The sequence below is a fragment of the Dufourea novaeangliae genome, unplaced genomic scaffold (assembly GCF_001272555.1).
Source record: "Dufourea novaeangliae isolate 0120121106 unplaced genomic scaffold, ASM127255v1 scaffold368, whole genome shotgun sequence".
NCBI classification, from domain to species: domain Eukaryota; kingdom Metazoa; phylum Arthropoda; class Insecta; order Hymenoptera; family Halictidae; genus Dufourea; species Dufourea novaeangliae.
The window spans coordinates 188,254-205,941 of NW_015374246.1; the positions used below are offsets into that span (position 1 = coordinate 188,254).

At 36.4% G+C, this 17,688-nt stretch overlaps 1 protein-coding gene across 1 annotated transcript in view; it reads left to right on the forward strand.

Moving 5' to 3' along the window:
* LOC107192510 (synapse-associated protein 1) overlaps positions 1-17,688 on the forward strand; it is a 122,398-nt gene that overhangs the window by 94,145 nt on the left and 10,565 nt on the right. Inside the window, exons 5-7 of the mRNA XM_015581790.1 lie at positions 10,334-10,471; positions 12,963-13,102; positions 14,421-14,551. Of these exons, the coding sequence (XP_015437276.1) occupies positions 10,334-10,471; positions 12,963-13,102; positions 14,421-14,551 (409 nt within the window). The remainder of the gene's footprint in view (positions 1-10,333; positions 10,472-12,962; positions 13,103-14,420; positions 14,552-17,688) is intronic.

Sequence of the window (17,688 nt, forward strand, 5' to 3'; positions counted from 1 at the left end):
TCTTCGAATTTAACCCTTGGCCAGCATCCACCACGTCACTAAAGACCCATATCTTGAGAGGGTTGCTCGATTTCACGGGTTAAAAAAAATCGATAAATCTTGTTCCCATGATTCGATGGGTACAGGGATGGGCAAATTCATTATCTAGATAAAAAGTTTCGAATATAAGATGAAAAAATATTTTGTCATTTTTACTTGATTGAACGTGTGATAATTCCAATTTTTATCATAAAATATATCTTGAATCTGAAATCCAATTTTTATCATAAATATATCTATGAATATTTCTTCTTGAATTAGTAGACACTTTGCAAATAATTATTTAATCTCATGAACTGTTTAATACGAAGATTGCAATTTTGCATTGACGCAAACGGTCACCACTTCGAGCATCGCCTGTAATATAAGAAAGTTTATTTTACTACCACATTTGACCTTGCAACACCGGCTATCACATCGTGATAAAAAAAACATAGCATTCGTCTGCACTGCAAACGTCAAGAAAATCGTAGGGCAAAGGGTTAAACATATATGTACAGCTTTTTACATTAGCTCTGTGTTACCACTTTGACATTTAATGTGTAAACATGTTGGTCTTTCATCTCCGAATGATTTGCAGTGAATTTTAAAAAGTCTAAAAAAATTCATGTACTTTAATAATGTCTAGATGAGTGCAATATACTCGGCTCCGCTTCGGAGCATTAATGGCAAGGCGGAAAAGTTTGCAGCCACTCATAAATTTGTCTTTTGCTCGAAGTCGAGCCTCAACTTAGTTTCTGTTTACCCTGTTTTAATTGGTTTCTTCCCAGTCGTTGGGAAAAACGCGGATGTTCGTATCGCATTTATTGAGGGATCACTATAGTATCTTCAAACATTTTAAATTAAGATAACAACCTAACAACTTTTTTAGGAAGAGGGAATAACAACGGTTCGCTACCTGATAATTTTACGTTAAGGGTTAAACTCATTTTCTCAGAATCACATTTTCTTTATAAATCTGATTGTCAAATGTTTCTAAAAATGTGATTCTGGTAAAACTTGGTATACACCTTTCGAAATTATTTTACATTGATTTTTAGGATTTCATTCCGAAATAAGTATAACAGCAATATTACTCTGGGTCACAATTGACAATGAGTTTAGGACAATGTTTCCACTCAGGAATATATTTCATGGCCCTCAGTCAATGATATATATTATTTAGGGAACAGGGCCTATTGTTTCTGTCAGCAACTTGTCGGGAATGCATAACAAAACAGGAATATTAATGCGCCACTCTGACTTGTAACTACTATAGACGATTTTTCCTCCAATTTCGTACTCGTTAACCATAATACACCAGAGAAATGTCCTTTGTGTTGTTTCTTTAGGACCATACTCCTACCGTGAGTCTTATAAATACAAACTTCACCTTTTCCTTAATCATTTCGCGTTCGTCCCTTGACAAAACAACATCCGCTCTAACGTGCTGAAAGTGCCAAAAATTGTAGTGATTTCAATTGAAGAACGTTCTGCAGTGTTTTTTGTGGTGATGACTATTCAATCGGTAATATTGCTAATAAACTAAAAATATCGAAAAACAGTGTGTGAAATATCAAGAAGAAAGAAACGACCAATAAGTGTAATGAATAGTTCTTTGTGTTTTCCTAAACAAATCCAGGCGTTCGAATACTTTTCAACAGTAATGTACGTATGTAAATACATAAATCGCCTCTCATTTAACGTGTTAAAATTCTAATGACCAGGTAACTCACCAAACGAAACTTGTGTGTGATTTCTTCATAATGAAATAACTCGTCAGGCGCAATTTGTGGGAGATATCACGTGACGAGGTAATTACGACCATGAAATTTCGTTACACGAAATTTATATGGAATTTCATATCACGAGATAATTGCTCGACATGTCCGTTTGATAGATTAAGTCATTGAATTCTTGCGCCGGTAAGTTTCAGAACTGATGATCAAAAGGTTTTGTGAGGTATACTTATCTGCTTACGATACCGTAATTTCCTCGCGTTCTATATAGTTTGGATTAATTTTATATCACAGTCGTATATCGTGGAAGAGAAGGATTTGTAATTGCTACTATTTGCTACCACGGATGTTCGAAAGGAATTTAATCCCTTGTTGCCATTACTCATGACTTAACGTTAATCCGCAGAGACCGAGAAAAATGATTTCATCCATCTAGAAATGTGTCATAAAGGAATTAAATGTAACCAGGTTGTTTCCATTATAATGTTCATTAACAATTACTAACGATTATTAGGTTGCAGATGTTTATACCAATTTGCATAATTACAGTTCAGTTTATGAAAACGGTCATTATTGATGATTATCAGATTCAGGATATTGACACCAATTAGCGTTGTTATAGAGTAATTTATGAAAACAAGGATTACACAGAATATTTTAAACAGTAATGGGTATTCAAAAATATTACAAATGAAAATCGATCTGTATCGACAACCATCTCTCTCCTTCTTTCATTAACAACAACATTCACCTATTACCACTTCGTGTAGTATGATACGGATGTCAAAACAATATATGAAAAAATCCATAAAACTCGACTATAGAGAGCAAACAGCGTACATACCAATTAATTCAGTGGATCTTCAATTACTTGTCCAACACGACACGTCAGTGATTAATGACTGTCGATTTTATGAATTTATCCTATACTCAATTATTTGAAACTCGGTGTAGTTAAACATTTAATAAACTTCACTAAAATTTCCATATACAGGGTGGACCACGAAACGTGATCAGCTTAGATTATTCCACTGCTAGTTGTTCGATCGAAAGTCTCAATTGTCAAAGTTTTATTCTATATTTTCCACTTATTTTTTCACGTAGAATCACCTAAGATTCGGTTATACCACCAATTACATTACACCCTGTATATCAAACCTGATAGGACCCTTAACACTAAAACTACCAAGTAAGTCAAAATGACTTGTCAATGCACTCTTACAACGACGATTAAAATATTATGACAATACATTTTCTCAGATCTTTTACACCTTCTCTTATAATATGAAAGTGAAGAAATTACTGAATTTCTACATTTCTAAATTTTCAAAAGTTTTTCACGTTTATCCATCGATCGCAGCAAACATGCGTTTATCGTCGGTAATTCTAGTGTTAATATGTAAAAAAAAAACAAATTTCTATATCATTCCAGTTTCTACAAATCATTCTACGAAAGTTCACATTGCATAAAGGTCCACAATCCATCATTAACTGTTATTTTTAAAGTATCGTCAACTCCCACGATAATGTACCCTGCCAGGTAACCGAAGGAAAACATTAAGACGCAATCTAACACGTAAGCGACACCAGTTAAAATTCCATCATTCCGCCAAGAGAGTCCAAATTGCACACTCGAAGAAAAGTCCGCTGATGGATACGGCACTTACGTCGCGATTTCGCTCGTCGATCAAAAACGCACGAGTTATTTCCGAGATATTGTATTGTCACGTCCAGTCGGTCTCCTTGCGCCGTAAACAAAAAAAGAAGAAAAGAAAAAAAATGCTCGTTCCTGGAAATTGCTCGACGAAGCTAGCCGACATAATGGCGGAGTCGCGGGTGCTCGCGTGACCAACGGTTGTAAAAATCCAACCGGGACGTGTGCACAATTGTAAACGGGGTGGCCCCCATCGACGTGGCGGCGGAATAAAAATAAACCGCGTTTTCTGGGCCACTAGTGCGCGAATTTCCCGAATTGTGGGGTGCCAGTGTGCATCGAATTTTCCAAAAAAAAAAAGAAGGAAAATGGAACGAAATTATTAGTAACCATATCTTCAAACGAAAAACCACTTCGTCCTGGCAGGCGGTTAGATTTATCTGAAAATTGAATCCCTAAAATACAAAGGCACGTCAGCCTGTTAATAACATAACTTGAATTTTTCAATTTCGATCCCAACAAAGGATTTCCTTCAACTGGACATGTGGAATGGTTCACAATCATTTTCAATTTACAGCGAAAATGGTAAAACAAAAGTTTCTTTCACGAAATATTGGAGTGTTGTGGAACACATAACCCATTTGGGGGATTTATGAAAAAAATTACCGTTCACAATTTTGGTTCCTTTTTTTCAGGAGTGTATGCTCTGGAATTTTTAATTTTTGTTGAATCAATCGCAATATTATTTTCAGTATACATCATGACTGGACTGTGGATTTTCATGCAAAATGACATTTTATAAACTGATTCATACAGACAAGAGCAGAAGTAGGAATTTCCTTCTCCTCTTAAATACCTTATTGGATTGAGAATAAAATAAAAACCCCGTTGTATCTGATGAAAGTTTAGTCCTGTATTGTATTTCACAAATGCATAAAATCCGCAGTCTAATCATGACAGTCATTTTTGATAATATAGGTTCCATCGTGTTGTGACCCTCGCTTCTGACTAGAATCTGTTATCACAAAAATCGAAACAGTTGACAAGGGTCGTTATTCTTTTGAATCCCATCAAGAATATTTTATCATGTATCAAGCTTATAGTCCCCAAAACGAGAAATATTCTGTAAAACGAATAATTCAACCAAAGATCATCCACCGATTTTGTGCCTACCCGTTACATTTTCCGTACCCGCATGCCAGCCTTTCCAAAAACAAAAGAACGAGCCAATAGTTTTGTTCGATTAATTTCGCCGCTCAAAGCAAACATTCCGCCCACATCCGTAAATCTCGATGTATCATCCTCCCCACGATCGTCGAGTTTCTGCGGAAAATTTATTTCCTGCTTGGTTCTTCGATCGGAACCGTCGAGATCTCGTCGCGATTTCATTACACCGGCCTGGAAATTGGTTTAACGACCGATGAATTACGCTCAAAGAACAATACAACCTACCCCCTGTACTGCATATGGCTGGAAAAGAGGATGGAAGAGAGGAAAAAAAATAGAGGGAACACGATAACCGAGTCAGAAAGCAATTGAGGCCATTGATGAAAAAAGGGCACAAAAGCGTATGTGGCCTTTTTCTGTAATTCGTCTCAATCGAATCGAGTATGTATACAGGATGTCCCGTAACTGGTGGTACAACCGGGTAGAAGATGATTCTACCTGAAAAAATAAGTCGAAAATATAAAATAACATTTTTCCATTCGAGGCTTAGTTATCGAGAAAATTGAATTTGACGATTCATTTGTAATGCGTGTATTCGTCATTGTAGTAAGTAGAAACTGAATGCAATGAACAGACGCGTTAGGCGAGTCCGATTCGATCACACGCGTATCCAGCAGTTTTTTAAAATCAATTTTGTCGGAAACGAAGTTTCAAATGAAAATATGTTATTTTATATTTTCGATTTATTTTTTCGCGTAGAATCACTATCTACCCGGTTGTACCACCAGTTACGGGACACCGGGTATGTAACATACAAAGGATATGTTTTATTTTAATGTTTACATTAGATATATGTTGTTATACTACCGTGCGATATTGAAAATTCGCACAGCATTGTGCAGTACATGTATAGTTCGCCCGAGGGTCACTCACCCATGGGTCATGCTGTCGTACAATATTTGTTTTTGTTAAAAGCTTTTGTGTAAATTGTTGAATATACCTTCACACAATTCATTGAAGCTGCAAGTAACAATAATTATATATTCCAACCTATGGAATAAGCGCCTCCTTAAAAAATTAAATTTATTGCGTATTTTTCATTTATTTCGTATACTTTATTTAAACAATATATAAAAAAAACGTAAACTCAATAAGCAACTACATTTAATTAAAGAAAGAAAAAAGACCGGTTTTTCACGATTTTATCCAATATATGGAAAAAAAGCACATTTTTTTTAAACTCATAAAAAACAAATATTATCTTCAAAACGTAACTACAGTTTTCAGAACGTTTAAAGGATATCTGTTACTACACCTTTAAAAAGAATTGGTCTGAATTGCATTACTTTTTATTAAATAATACTCCAATTAAAACTTTGAAATCGATTTTTTCTCGAAATACCGTTTTGGTGTATGTGCCGTTAATAGTCTCAATTTCCACTGGCTATAAAAGTCGTTCGTTCGTTCGACGTGTATTATAGATCGACGAACGGTTAACGAGGGAAGTTCGAACGGGGCAACGAAACAAAAATATCGATTCGCGGGGTGGAAGTTTCGGGCGGTTAACGGGGAGAATGTTGTCGCGACGACCGGCGATGCGCTGGCCGTGCAAAGTCGAGAACTTCGTTGACCCAAATAACGCCGGCGATAATAAGGGTGCTCACCTAGACGAACTTGAGCCGCGCTGCTGCCACGTGACGTTTCTAATATTAGCCTGATGTATATGAGATTCGTCGATTATTCTGCGGTTGAAAATTTCCGGGAAAATAACGTGAGCCCAGGAGGGATGTGTTCAACCGATCCCTTGTTTTGTACGATGTTGACAAGCCGGTTCCATTAACCCTTAACCCCACTGACGACCGCAGATTTTAAGCTTTTCCTGTTGGTATCGCCGTGTTTCAGTAAAACAGTTATAAATGGATTATTTCTGAATGCATTGGGTTGATGCATAAATTATGGAAACATCTCCATGTTAGAACAAAACACTGTATTTAAACATGAAAATAATTGATTTTATCAACTGTGTATTTTACCTTGTGTACTGTGTAACATATCGCTACAATAATATGATCTGTCTTAGGACAATTGTGGTGATAATAATAGGGAATATCACTTTGAGAATTCCCATTACTTGTGCATCGAACCAGTAACCATGAGAAATATTAACTTGAGTTAGATTATTATTTTTCCTGAGCAATCTATACAACTGAGGGAAAAATGAATATTTCAAAGAGTAAAATCATGTGGCGTACGATACGCTTATGGTCGTCAGTGGATTAACTTAGGGGATTCCAAATTTTTATTTCGCTATCACAACTTCAATGGACAATTTCAGAAGCTCGAACGTTTCAGTACCTCTAATTGATAGTAAGTAAAACATTATTTCCATAACAGTAACAGAAATAACGTTGAGTTGGTTATTAAAAGTGCTGCGAAGTAGTCATAATCGAATTATTCATCTCTAGGATGAGTCGTCTGTAGTTAAGATTTCAAGGTGTGACACGTTTGAGATCACGACTTTCCTTCTGGAAATTCGGGACGGTTTGATAATGACTTTTAGATTAAAAGTAGAAACGAGTTTCAGAGTTCTAGGGTAATACGTTGATAAGTAAGAGGTAGTAGTCAGTGAATAGTATAATTTATGGTTTATATTTTAGAACTTTCGAGAAGAAAATACGTTCCTCCACGTCGGTAGATGAAATGTGAAATGATATCTGTTCCACTCGAAACTTCCTTTTTTTAACCCTTTCTGCCCTGAATTATTACCTGCGCCACAGAATTAATTAATTACGCCGCATAGGAATCTTTATCAGTTAATTACATATTGGATCTGTTAATTGGATAAAGATCAACAATGCAGAAATGCATTGTTGAGAACTGAGGTCCGGTTATTCAGTGTTTAAATAATGAAGCTTGAGGTAATTACCAGCCGTTTATTTAAAAAAACAGCGTGAGTCCACTTTTGCTTGTGTGTTCATTTGTAATTTATTCAATAATATAGCCACAATATTGATTTCTTCAAATTTCTTTCAATATTCATTTCAGAGTCGTACCGCGTGCTAATGACCTTGGCTGTTAAAGCAACGTTAAAAATGTAAAAAAAAAAAAAAAAAAATTAAAAAGAGATTGAAATATTATGATTAAAGTAGAACGTGTGACTGTTCAAGAATATTATTAAAATCACTTGCTATTATTGAGGTAGCACGTGGCGGTTAAAAATTATATAACAAAAATATAATTACAAATATCTGCTAATATTGATATAATGCATAACAATTAAAATAGGTCGTCTACACATTCTTCAATTCCTCAAAATATTTTACCAGCTGTTACGAAATAAACGCGAGATGATCCATATCGGATATCTTACACCTTCTGCGCATAGTCAGGAAGTCGGTTGAACCAAATACTAGAACGATAATAAGGGAGCTCGCCTATCCGAGCTTGAGCCCCCGTCGCCGCAGGACTCCCTCCGTCTTTAATCCTTTTAGACGCCTGGTATCCCCGTGATCCCCAACCCGTCCATTTTTCTTCGTTCCCATCCCAATCCTTACCATTTGTCTCGCTGTACCTCGCGTCGTCTACGGTCCCGTGTTTATCCACGGGTTATTCTCGTTGTTAGCTCTAATTTCCTGTACTTAACTAATAAACCATAATAACACGGTAATTAGAAGCCACTGCGACTAAAATTTCGTTGGTACATTTTAATATGAATTTGTTCCTTGAATCTGGTTAACACGTTGACAATCGAGAATTTCCGTTTAATTTTCTTCAATTGAATTACGTACAAAATTCGTATCTGAACCTTGCACTTCGTTATAGAATGAGCTACTGCATAATTTTGACGAACATATAAAGTAAAATATTGTCAGAAATATCAGCATGATTGTGTTTTATTCAGTTGTTGGAAAATGTGTTACGAATATTTTAAGTACTGCGGTGATTTGGTAATTGAGGTAATTATTACACACAAAGGACCCAGTTGCGATAATTAACGAAGTTGGTGTGTATTTTCGAAATTGATCGGTAAATGCGATAACATAAATCAAAAGACAATTTGCTAGATTGTTGATAGTACAGAAATTCCCTGCAAATAATTTCCCGAATTCTGGGAATATCAATTAGCTGAGTATAAATTGCGGTAGTTTGTGAGGCACAAATACATGAACTCCAAATACTCTTAAGTAATAAACGTTCTCGTACGACACAAACACGAGCAACTCAAGTATCTGTATGAAGAAGCAGGCATACTATACATGTCATATGCAGGGTGGGGCAGAACACTTGGTGAAACCAGCCAGGAGGTTATTTTACATGCAGAAATAAGTTGAAAATATAGAATAAAATTGTTTCGTATAATTTTCCGTTTTCCAGATAATCGAATTCCAAAATCTGCTGGATACGCGAACAATGGAATAGGACCTGACTAACACGTCTGTCCATTACATTTCGTTTCTACTTATTGACAGCACGAATGCATAAAAGTTAGACGAATTTTTCCTTTCCATTATCTTCAAAACGAAACATCGTACCATAACTGTTTATTCTACATTTTCGACTTTATTTTTACATGCAATCACCTCCTGTATATCTGAGTATATTATGGAATGTATAAAATGTTCTTCAAGTAGCACAACCTCAATTTTAACGTCATAAAATAGTCAGAAGAATCGATTGCGTCTGACTGAACGGTGAAAATAACATAAACCAATATATCTTCTTAATTTTTCCTGATATTTAAATCCACCATGCAGACGTCACTGGACATTTGATTGTTTCGAGAGAAAAATGATAATCGAAACAGAAATGCACTTTCCTGAAGCAGTGTCACTAATTAATTCAATTCTTCCGCAAAACTAAACATACCTCAAATATCTTTTAGAATTACTTAACAAAAATTACAAAATAATAATCATCTTTATATTTTACAACGCTATCCATAGTCTAACAAATTCAATCGCAATTGAATAATTCTGGCATCAATTTCTAAAACGATTAAAAACAGGCGTAAAAAGTTAATGAAGAGCCAGTGAAAGTGACTGCAGACTGATTTGAGTGGACCCAGGAGAGAATTGTTTTAAAAGATTCACCGTTAAAGTGCCACGATTCGTTTGCATGAGTATTCCTGAATAAAATGGAATTGACTAATTAAACGGATATTCAACTGAATATAATTTAAATCTCTTCTGCGGTGTGCAGAATTAATAAGCATTCGTTTATTTCACAATTTAAGTAATTTTTATCCCCTAAAAAAGAAGTAATTCTAGAAAAATAAAAGTAATTTTTAATTCTTCCTTATTTAACATTTAATAGCATAAGTATCCCGTGACGTACAGGAATGTACGTTCATCTCGTACAGAAACCATCCCCAACGTTTAAAAACGGAATTCCAATTTGTGGACGGTTAATTAAAAAAACAAAAATCGGAAGGTTCGAGCGAGGACACTGGCATAGATTCCCCCGTATCACGGGTCGATACGATCTCGGTTATTCCGCGACGTGCAGACGACGGGTATCGACAAAAATGTGATAACGATCTAATTAACATAGAGGGTGAACGTACCCGTGTCGCGCGTTGCCCTCCAGCTTTTACCTCCCCCCAGATTCCTCGTATCTATTTCCGTGCCGGTAGAGCCATCGATGACACCGGTAATTGCACTCTGTCCCCGTATCCTAGACGACACTTGTCCCTCCTCCCAACCACCCGGTCGTCCACGTGTCTCTCTATTTAATACGGAATTAATGGTATTTCCAGAGATTGGTCGCCGAACTGAACAAAGAACAGGAGGCCTTCATCGCCAACAAGCCGACCGAGAAGGGCGAGGCCGTTGCACCGTGGGTCGGCGCCCCGAACGAGGACGTACTGCGAGAAGAATGCTTGTGTCTCTCAACGGTGAGTTATTTCTTTACACATTTTTCCGTACACCTCTTACACGTTCTATCCCCTTGGACCAATGGAATCATTGTTTCTCATATTTAATTAAAACATTTAGCCCTTTAATTCATTGACTGTGGGTTTGAAGCTTTTGGCGCAGGTCTTTTATTATTAGACTGCAGATTTTATGCATTTATAGCTTATAGGGCTCTGTGAAATACAATAAAAAACAAAACTTTCATCGGATCCTACGAGTTTTCTATTTTATTCTGAACCCAATGAGATACTTAAGAGGGAAAATAAATTTCTACCTTCTGTCTTTAGAAAATACTGTAGAAACTTTTATTTTGTATAAAAATCCGCAGACTATTTATTATATTTCATAGAGGTCTATAGACAATAAATGCATAAAATCCGCAGTCTAGTGATGATAAATGCAGAAACAAAATAAGAACTGTCAAGTGAGGGTTAAGAAAATTTAATCTCAAATGACAGAAATACGATGGTCGAACAACGTGCAATATTTTATAACTAATATAAGCCACAAGTGATCTGGCCATTGGTTTCTACACTCCATTATGAAAGAGTTAAGAAAACTAACTAATTACCCAAAAAAAACCAGAAAACCTATTCACCCATCAACATATTCCAATAACAAATTGACAATTCACATGAAATGTAGCATATCTTGTGAACATTTTTTCATCATCGATCTCTTTATAAAGTAATATTTTCCACTTTAACCAATTACGAAACACGGTCCCTTACTTCGTACCGGTAATGCACGTGCACTGTTCTGTGACTCGATTTTCCGTTCGTTTCACGAGTTCTCGGGAAAGGATGCAACCCCAGTTGCAATCGAATTTCCCACGGTACAATGGGGTTGGGCGCGTGGAGAACATGACCAGGATGCTCGACGTGTCACAAAGGGGACCCGGGTAGCCGCGATACAATTTACGCGACGTTTACTCTCGTCATTAACGCGCGAGAACGATGAGCCGTCCGACGTTCCGTCTTTTCCCGTGCAATCTCGTAACAGAAAAGAAACGTCTTGCGAGCTGGATGGGGGAACTTCTTCGCTTTCATTTACACGCGGGGGCTGTTCACCCTTTGTGAACTGTGCTGACATTCATGCGAATTGATGTTATTCTGCTGAATAGTAATGCTTTCTTTATATAAACCAAGTACTTTTCTTGGATTGTTCGCATCTGAACTCGTCATAAACAATTTTATATATTCTTTTCACCGAGGAACACGAGTTAATTTGTCATTTTTATTCCATCATATAATTTTTTACGTTTTTATTTGTTTATCTGGTTCTTTAAAAATTCTTGCGTTTAATTGTTAGGTATACTAATAAATAATTCTTTTTTTTTTTCATGAACTGATAATAGAGTTTAAGTTTCTTCCTTCTTATTCTTTTCTTCTTTGGAAATTACTGCGAGCATTGTAGAACAAGACCCACTATCACTGAGTAGTGATTTATTTTCACCTAATGTATTGTAATATCTGTATTACAATAATTGCATTGCATTAATTACAGGAGCGACATCAGAGTATTTTTACTGATTTTTGAATTGTTGTAAAAAAATAGTAACCAAACAATTCGCTGCATGAAAAAATTGGAGGACCGCTGTTGTGGGCGATCCTGTCGTACAAACAAAGCTATAGGTTTGATAAATTGACATTTTTTCTGCGTGGCATTAAAACCCAGTTTTGTTTTTATAACAGAATTTTACAAGAATTGTTTGTCATATTGGTGGACACAGTATCTGCAATATGCCATCCTCTAATTGTGTCGTGGAATATATACATAAAATTGAAAGTGTAAAATAATTTAAAAAACAAATTTAATTAGAAGATTGTTAATTTTCAGCAAGGAATAAGTGCCTGTATCTAACCCTCGGAAGGCGAATGGTCTACGACTGACGCGGCAGACGAATACAGGGTCAATTTGACCCATAGTAGAATTTCCATTCTACATGGGTATCAAAAAAGACTTATGCCTAAAATTTTATGTATATTTTCATGTTTATATATTACATTTACATACAATTACAAAGAACAATGCAACAATTACCGATGGGTCAAAATATCCCTGCATTCATTGGACGAGGGTTAAAAATATTATTCTTCACGAAGAAAATTCAAGTCCACTTTTTGTTTAATTAAATAGCACCAAATGTTCTTCTATCTACATTTTTATAGTATACAATGAAAGAGGATCGAACGAATTTTTTAAACGAGTTGGTGATTAAACTCTCGAAGCGCTAGGTCGTTGACAGCATTAGCGACGAAACCAGCGGGTATAATGTGCTGTTTTGTAATCGAATAACGCGAACGTGTCGTTGAACGTAAACTGTCGTCGATAGTTCCACGCGGACGGTTCAGAGTTTCATGACCGAGCCGATCGTTGCTAGCGAGCCTCACACACGTGTTCATGTTCGAAACTCAGTAGGACGAAGTTGACGGAGTGGAATACATAATTCAAAGAGAACGTTGATTCCAGGACAAAAGTAACTTCCTAAGACCCCCACCGGTGGGTGTTGATTTCGCATGGGACTTTGAGGCTGTACAGGCAATGGCCGAGGCCACCCTTGCTCTCGATCCGAATTTGGAAAATATGAGGTTCCAGCTGGTACCTAAGGAGTAAGTCGTTCTTTTTATCCAATTTATAGTTTATTACTTGTTTATCCGAATTTCTGGTTGTTCTAGATTAAAATATATAAACATATTACTAAAATTATCTTTTGATATAAGTTTGTCTGATATAATTGTGATAGATTTCCTGTCTTCTGTGTTGTGAATTTTATTAAGATATTAATTTTTTTACGGTCTAAGATAGTGGAAAGCCATGGGATTAAAAATGTGAGATTAGAGTGTTATTGTGTATTCAAAGTATACGTAATTTCGAAGAATGCATTTAAATTTTCTTTACTATGTATTTTTGGAAGTATAATACATATTGTAATATGCACAGTTTGAACATCAGTGATCAAAATAGAATTTCAGAAAATATACTGTCATGATATCGTAATAATTTTTATAAGAGTTTAGGAACTGGTCGTTTTCACTGCTTCGATAGTTCTATTATTAACACACCGTTTGCAGAAAGGTAATTCCCACCTAGACAAGAATCATTTATCACAGAATCACAAAGCAGGATTTAGATTTACTTAAAGATAATCAGACCCATCGCCAATGGAACGTCAGCCGCGTCCTCTAACCTCTGAAATTAATCACGGAAGCGATTACCCCTGGTATATCCCGTAGTAGTTCGCAATCAGATCCGTATCCACTTTTCAAGCATTGACCAGAAAACTCGTGTCACATGGCTACGAATCGATTAATTACCGGTGTAAATTAAATCGGTGGCTGGCGTTAATTGGCAATTTCCAAATCGGTGTCCGATTAGGGAACGATCGTCAAACCCCCATCCTTCTACAGGGTGTCTCACCCGATTGTGACAGCTCGATTTTCTCGCTATTGTTACTCGTAGCAAAAAATTTTTCAACGAAGGTTTAAATGGTATCGAGTGGAGCATATTCTGATGTAATTAGTTTTTTCGTGTAATTCCAGTAAATAAACGCTATCGTCTTAGTACGACAGTAATGGTATTTTAGAATTATTTAAATTGAAATATCTCCTAAACTACTAACTTTTCGACATACATAGGTTAATACTTTTTTTACAACGAATGTTCAGCTGCATCGGTTGATGTATTAAGAAATACCTCATTCCATTTAAAAAAACGAAGTTGACCTTTATATGACCCTTACGCGTCCACTCACGAAAACACTAATAACATCAGAATATGCTTCACTCGATACCATTCAAGTCTCCGCTGAAACATTTTTTGCTACGAGTAACAATAGCGAAAAAATCAAGATGACAAAATCCGGTGAGAGACCCTGTATATCGAATCCACATGTGTCTCACGACTCGATTAATTTACCTGTCCACGTAGAATATCCGAGGAGCAGTTCTGGCGGAACTATTTCTACCGCGTGTCCGTTCTGCGCCAGAGCCACGAGCTGAACGTCATGGCACAGGCGGAGAACAGGGAGAACTTGACCGGGACCGTGAATCAACCCGAAGGTAAAGTTCCACTCTACCCACTATCTCAATCTATCTCTCTCTATCTCCCGATTTTCCACGCTTATACGGTTATTAGCCGATGCATCTGAACGTGCATAATCGAGCCCCATGGTCGACCCTTTCGGAGATCCTATCCGCGAGCTATTGTAGTAACTTGCTTGCGTCCTGGTGACGTTGCCGTGAGCGAAGTCATCTTGAATGAGATTAGGTGGATCGACGTCCCTTGGGTAACTCCTTAGTTTTCGTGGTGTCCTAAGGTATGTCTGGACCCCAGAGCCAGAATGTTATTAAGCCACACTTTGCAAACTTTAGAGGAGAGCAAATCGATGGTACGAGAACTTTGGAACTGTGGAACTGTTCGGAAAAAAATGGAGCGAGAAATAATCGCTACTTTCGAACTATTGAATGGATTTAAGGCTAGTCTCTGTAGTAATGGTGAGCTTTGCATTAATTCCCCTATGTGATGAATTTTACGCCGTTTTAAAAATATAAAGTTAATAGCATTTTTAGTCTATTATGTACCTATATTGAAAGCTAGATGACTTAGAACGAAATAATTTGTACCATCGGAAAGAGTAAAACATTTGATACAGGAAGCATGTAAAATATCGTTTTTTTAAAAAAGTGGACTTAGTACACTCTGACTCTAGGTTCAGATATTAGGTTGTACCACACGAAAGTATAGCTGATTTTCGTATAGTTGATAATCAATGGCGATAAGTAAATTTACTTTATCAATTTTGATTATTGAATTCTTATTGTGGTTGTTTAACTATTCTACGTAAGTAAATAATTTGGTATTAACCCTTTCGATACTATGGGGAACTATAGTCGTTCGCCTCGAATCAACCTTCGTTTGCTATCATATACATTAATCAGTACTTAAACTGTTGAAGTAGATTTAATATTAAATTTGACTGTAATTACAATTTTACTGAACGTTTGTTTTCTTATTTAATGATTATTTATAATTTAATATCTACACGGACGGAAGTATTGCCAACTTTTGTGTTACTCAAAAGTACGCGTATGGTTCGTGTGATCCGTTTTCCAGTAGACATAACTATATCGAAAGGGTTAAACTCTAACCATCAAACTTCGACAGGTATATCCCTTGACGACACGTTACCAACCAGATACTATTGCTAAAACTTCTTAAATTTCGTATTCATTCATTTATCACACCAACAGACATTGAAAACACAATTTAGAGTGTAAATTTTATACCATCGAGGTCCTTTAGCCGCTACTACGCGACACTTGGTGTCGAAAGGAGATGTTTGGAGAATAGTTTCTTTTTAATGATACACTTTGAGATTTTATAGGTAATTTCTTTTTATGAATTTCATGGCCTTTGATGGACTATGATCTAGTTTAACGTGGTGATTGACAGCGTTTATTAAGAGTTCTACTGGTTTATGTTTATAACCTTTTCTTTAATGAAGTGGAAACTGTATCAGCTAAGATTTATTGTGGTATTTAATTTGTTAACTGTTTGGGATCTTAATGGATCTTAATTAAACCTAGTCTCTGTGGAATATTTTAATATAAATGTTTGTTTCTAGTTACGGGGTTGAACTTCTTTCAGTGTATATAAACATTGATGTAAAAACCGCTACTAGGTGTACGCAAAGATAATGACCGCTGCATTTAAGTTGGTACTGTGGCTCTAATTGAACGTTTATCAGAATAATGGCCAAAGTTATATAAAATGGGGGAAACTATTTCGAGTAATTATACTGCAGTAATTTTTAACATTAGTACATATTTTCGACGAAAAAACAACCATTACATTTACATACATCTAATATAAAACTGATGGTCCTGAATCTCTTTATCCTAAAATTCATATTTTGTCTTAATTAATAAATACAAGCTTCAGTTTCCATTTTCTTAAACAACGAATAAAACATGTCTATCCCTACGTCATTTTGAAAAAGGCAAATGCAGTACAATTTAGTCTTTGAAATCACACCTTTCTTAACAATTTTCATACAATACTAAATTGCCTCGATTTTATTACTCAAAATTACATTTCCTTCTATCTTGTAGTTACTTAATCACCTTCCATCATTGTTTCGAATTCAGTCGTAAATTTATCCCTACGTTTCAGCACATTAACGGTTGTCAGCCGTCTGGGATATCCCTGTCGCCTCGAGCGACAGGATAAAATAAGCGGAAGTAACTTCCGAAAGGGTCGATCAAAGGGCCGTAACGTAAACACCGCCCTTTACGTTTGTTCTTTGATACCCCCAGCTGCCTTTTAGTTTGCATCGTAGTTTCAAGCTGGTTGACTTAGGTCCCGTTGTTTTCACGGAGCACGACGTCTTGAACGTGCTGGACAGACGTCGATGTGAAGAATCGGAGAGACGAGGGAAGCGTTTACGAGGACGTCGTGCTCCGTTTACGCCTGATCTACGACTTGTTCCGCGAACGTTCTCCGAGAGGAGATCTTCTTGCATGACACGTTTCAGGATTTCATGCGCCTTGTAGAGTTATCTGTCTTTTGATGTGCCGCGAACGACGTACTGACGAATCGGTTCGTGAAAACTCTCCTCGTAAGGTTCCTCGAGGGATTAAACTTGTTATGTTACAGTACTATAAGACGGTGTATAACGTTGAAAGGTGATCGTGAGAAGACTGCGGATGTTTTGAACGGTAGAGCGCGGCAGCCATCTTTGTTTTGGTTATAGGGATTGGGGGAAGAATCAAGGATGGCTTGGGTAGCTTTGAAAGTTTGTTAAAACAATCACCTGTGTTACACACGATTCTTTAGATATTTGGAGAACAAAAGGGACATAGATAAGACACGTGAGATGTTTTATAAATTTTGTTCACGGACTTAGAGGCGTGTATCTATACCTCGAAAGTATACAGAGTGTTCCAGGTGTATACAGGCTGTTCCAAAATAGCTTCGAATCCCGAAAATGAGGGGTTCCTGGGATGATTTGGAACAAATTTTTCCTTAGCGAAAATGTTGTTTCAAATCGTCCCAGAAACCTTCATTTTCGGGAGTCGAAACTATTTTGGGACACCCTGTAGATGTTTTAAATTTTTAAGGTTTTATTACTGTAAAATTATACCCGATCAAAAATAGTTATTATACGACATTTTTAATTCTATTTGAGCTTCCCTAC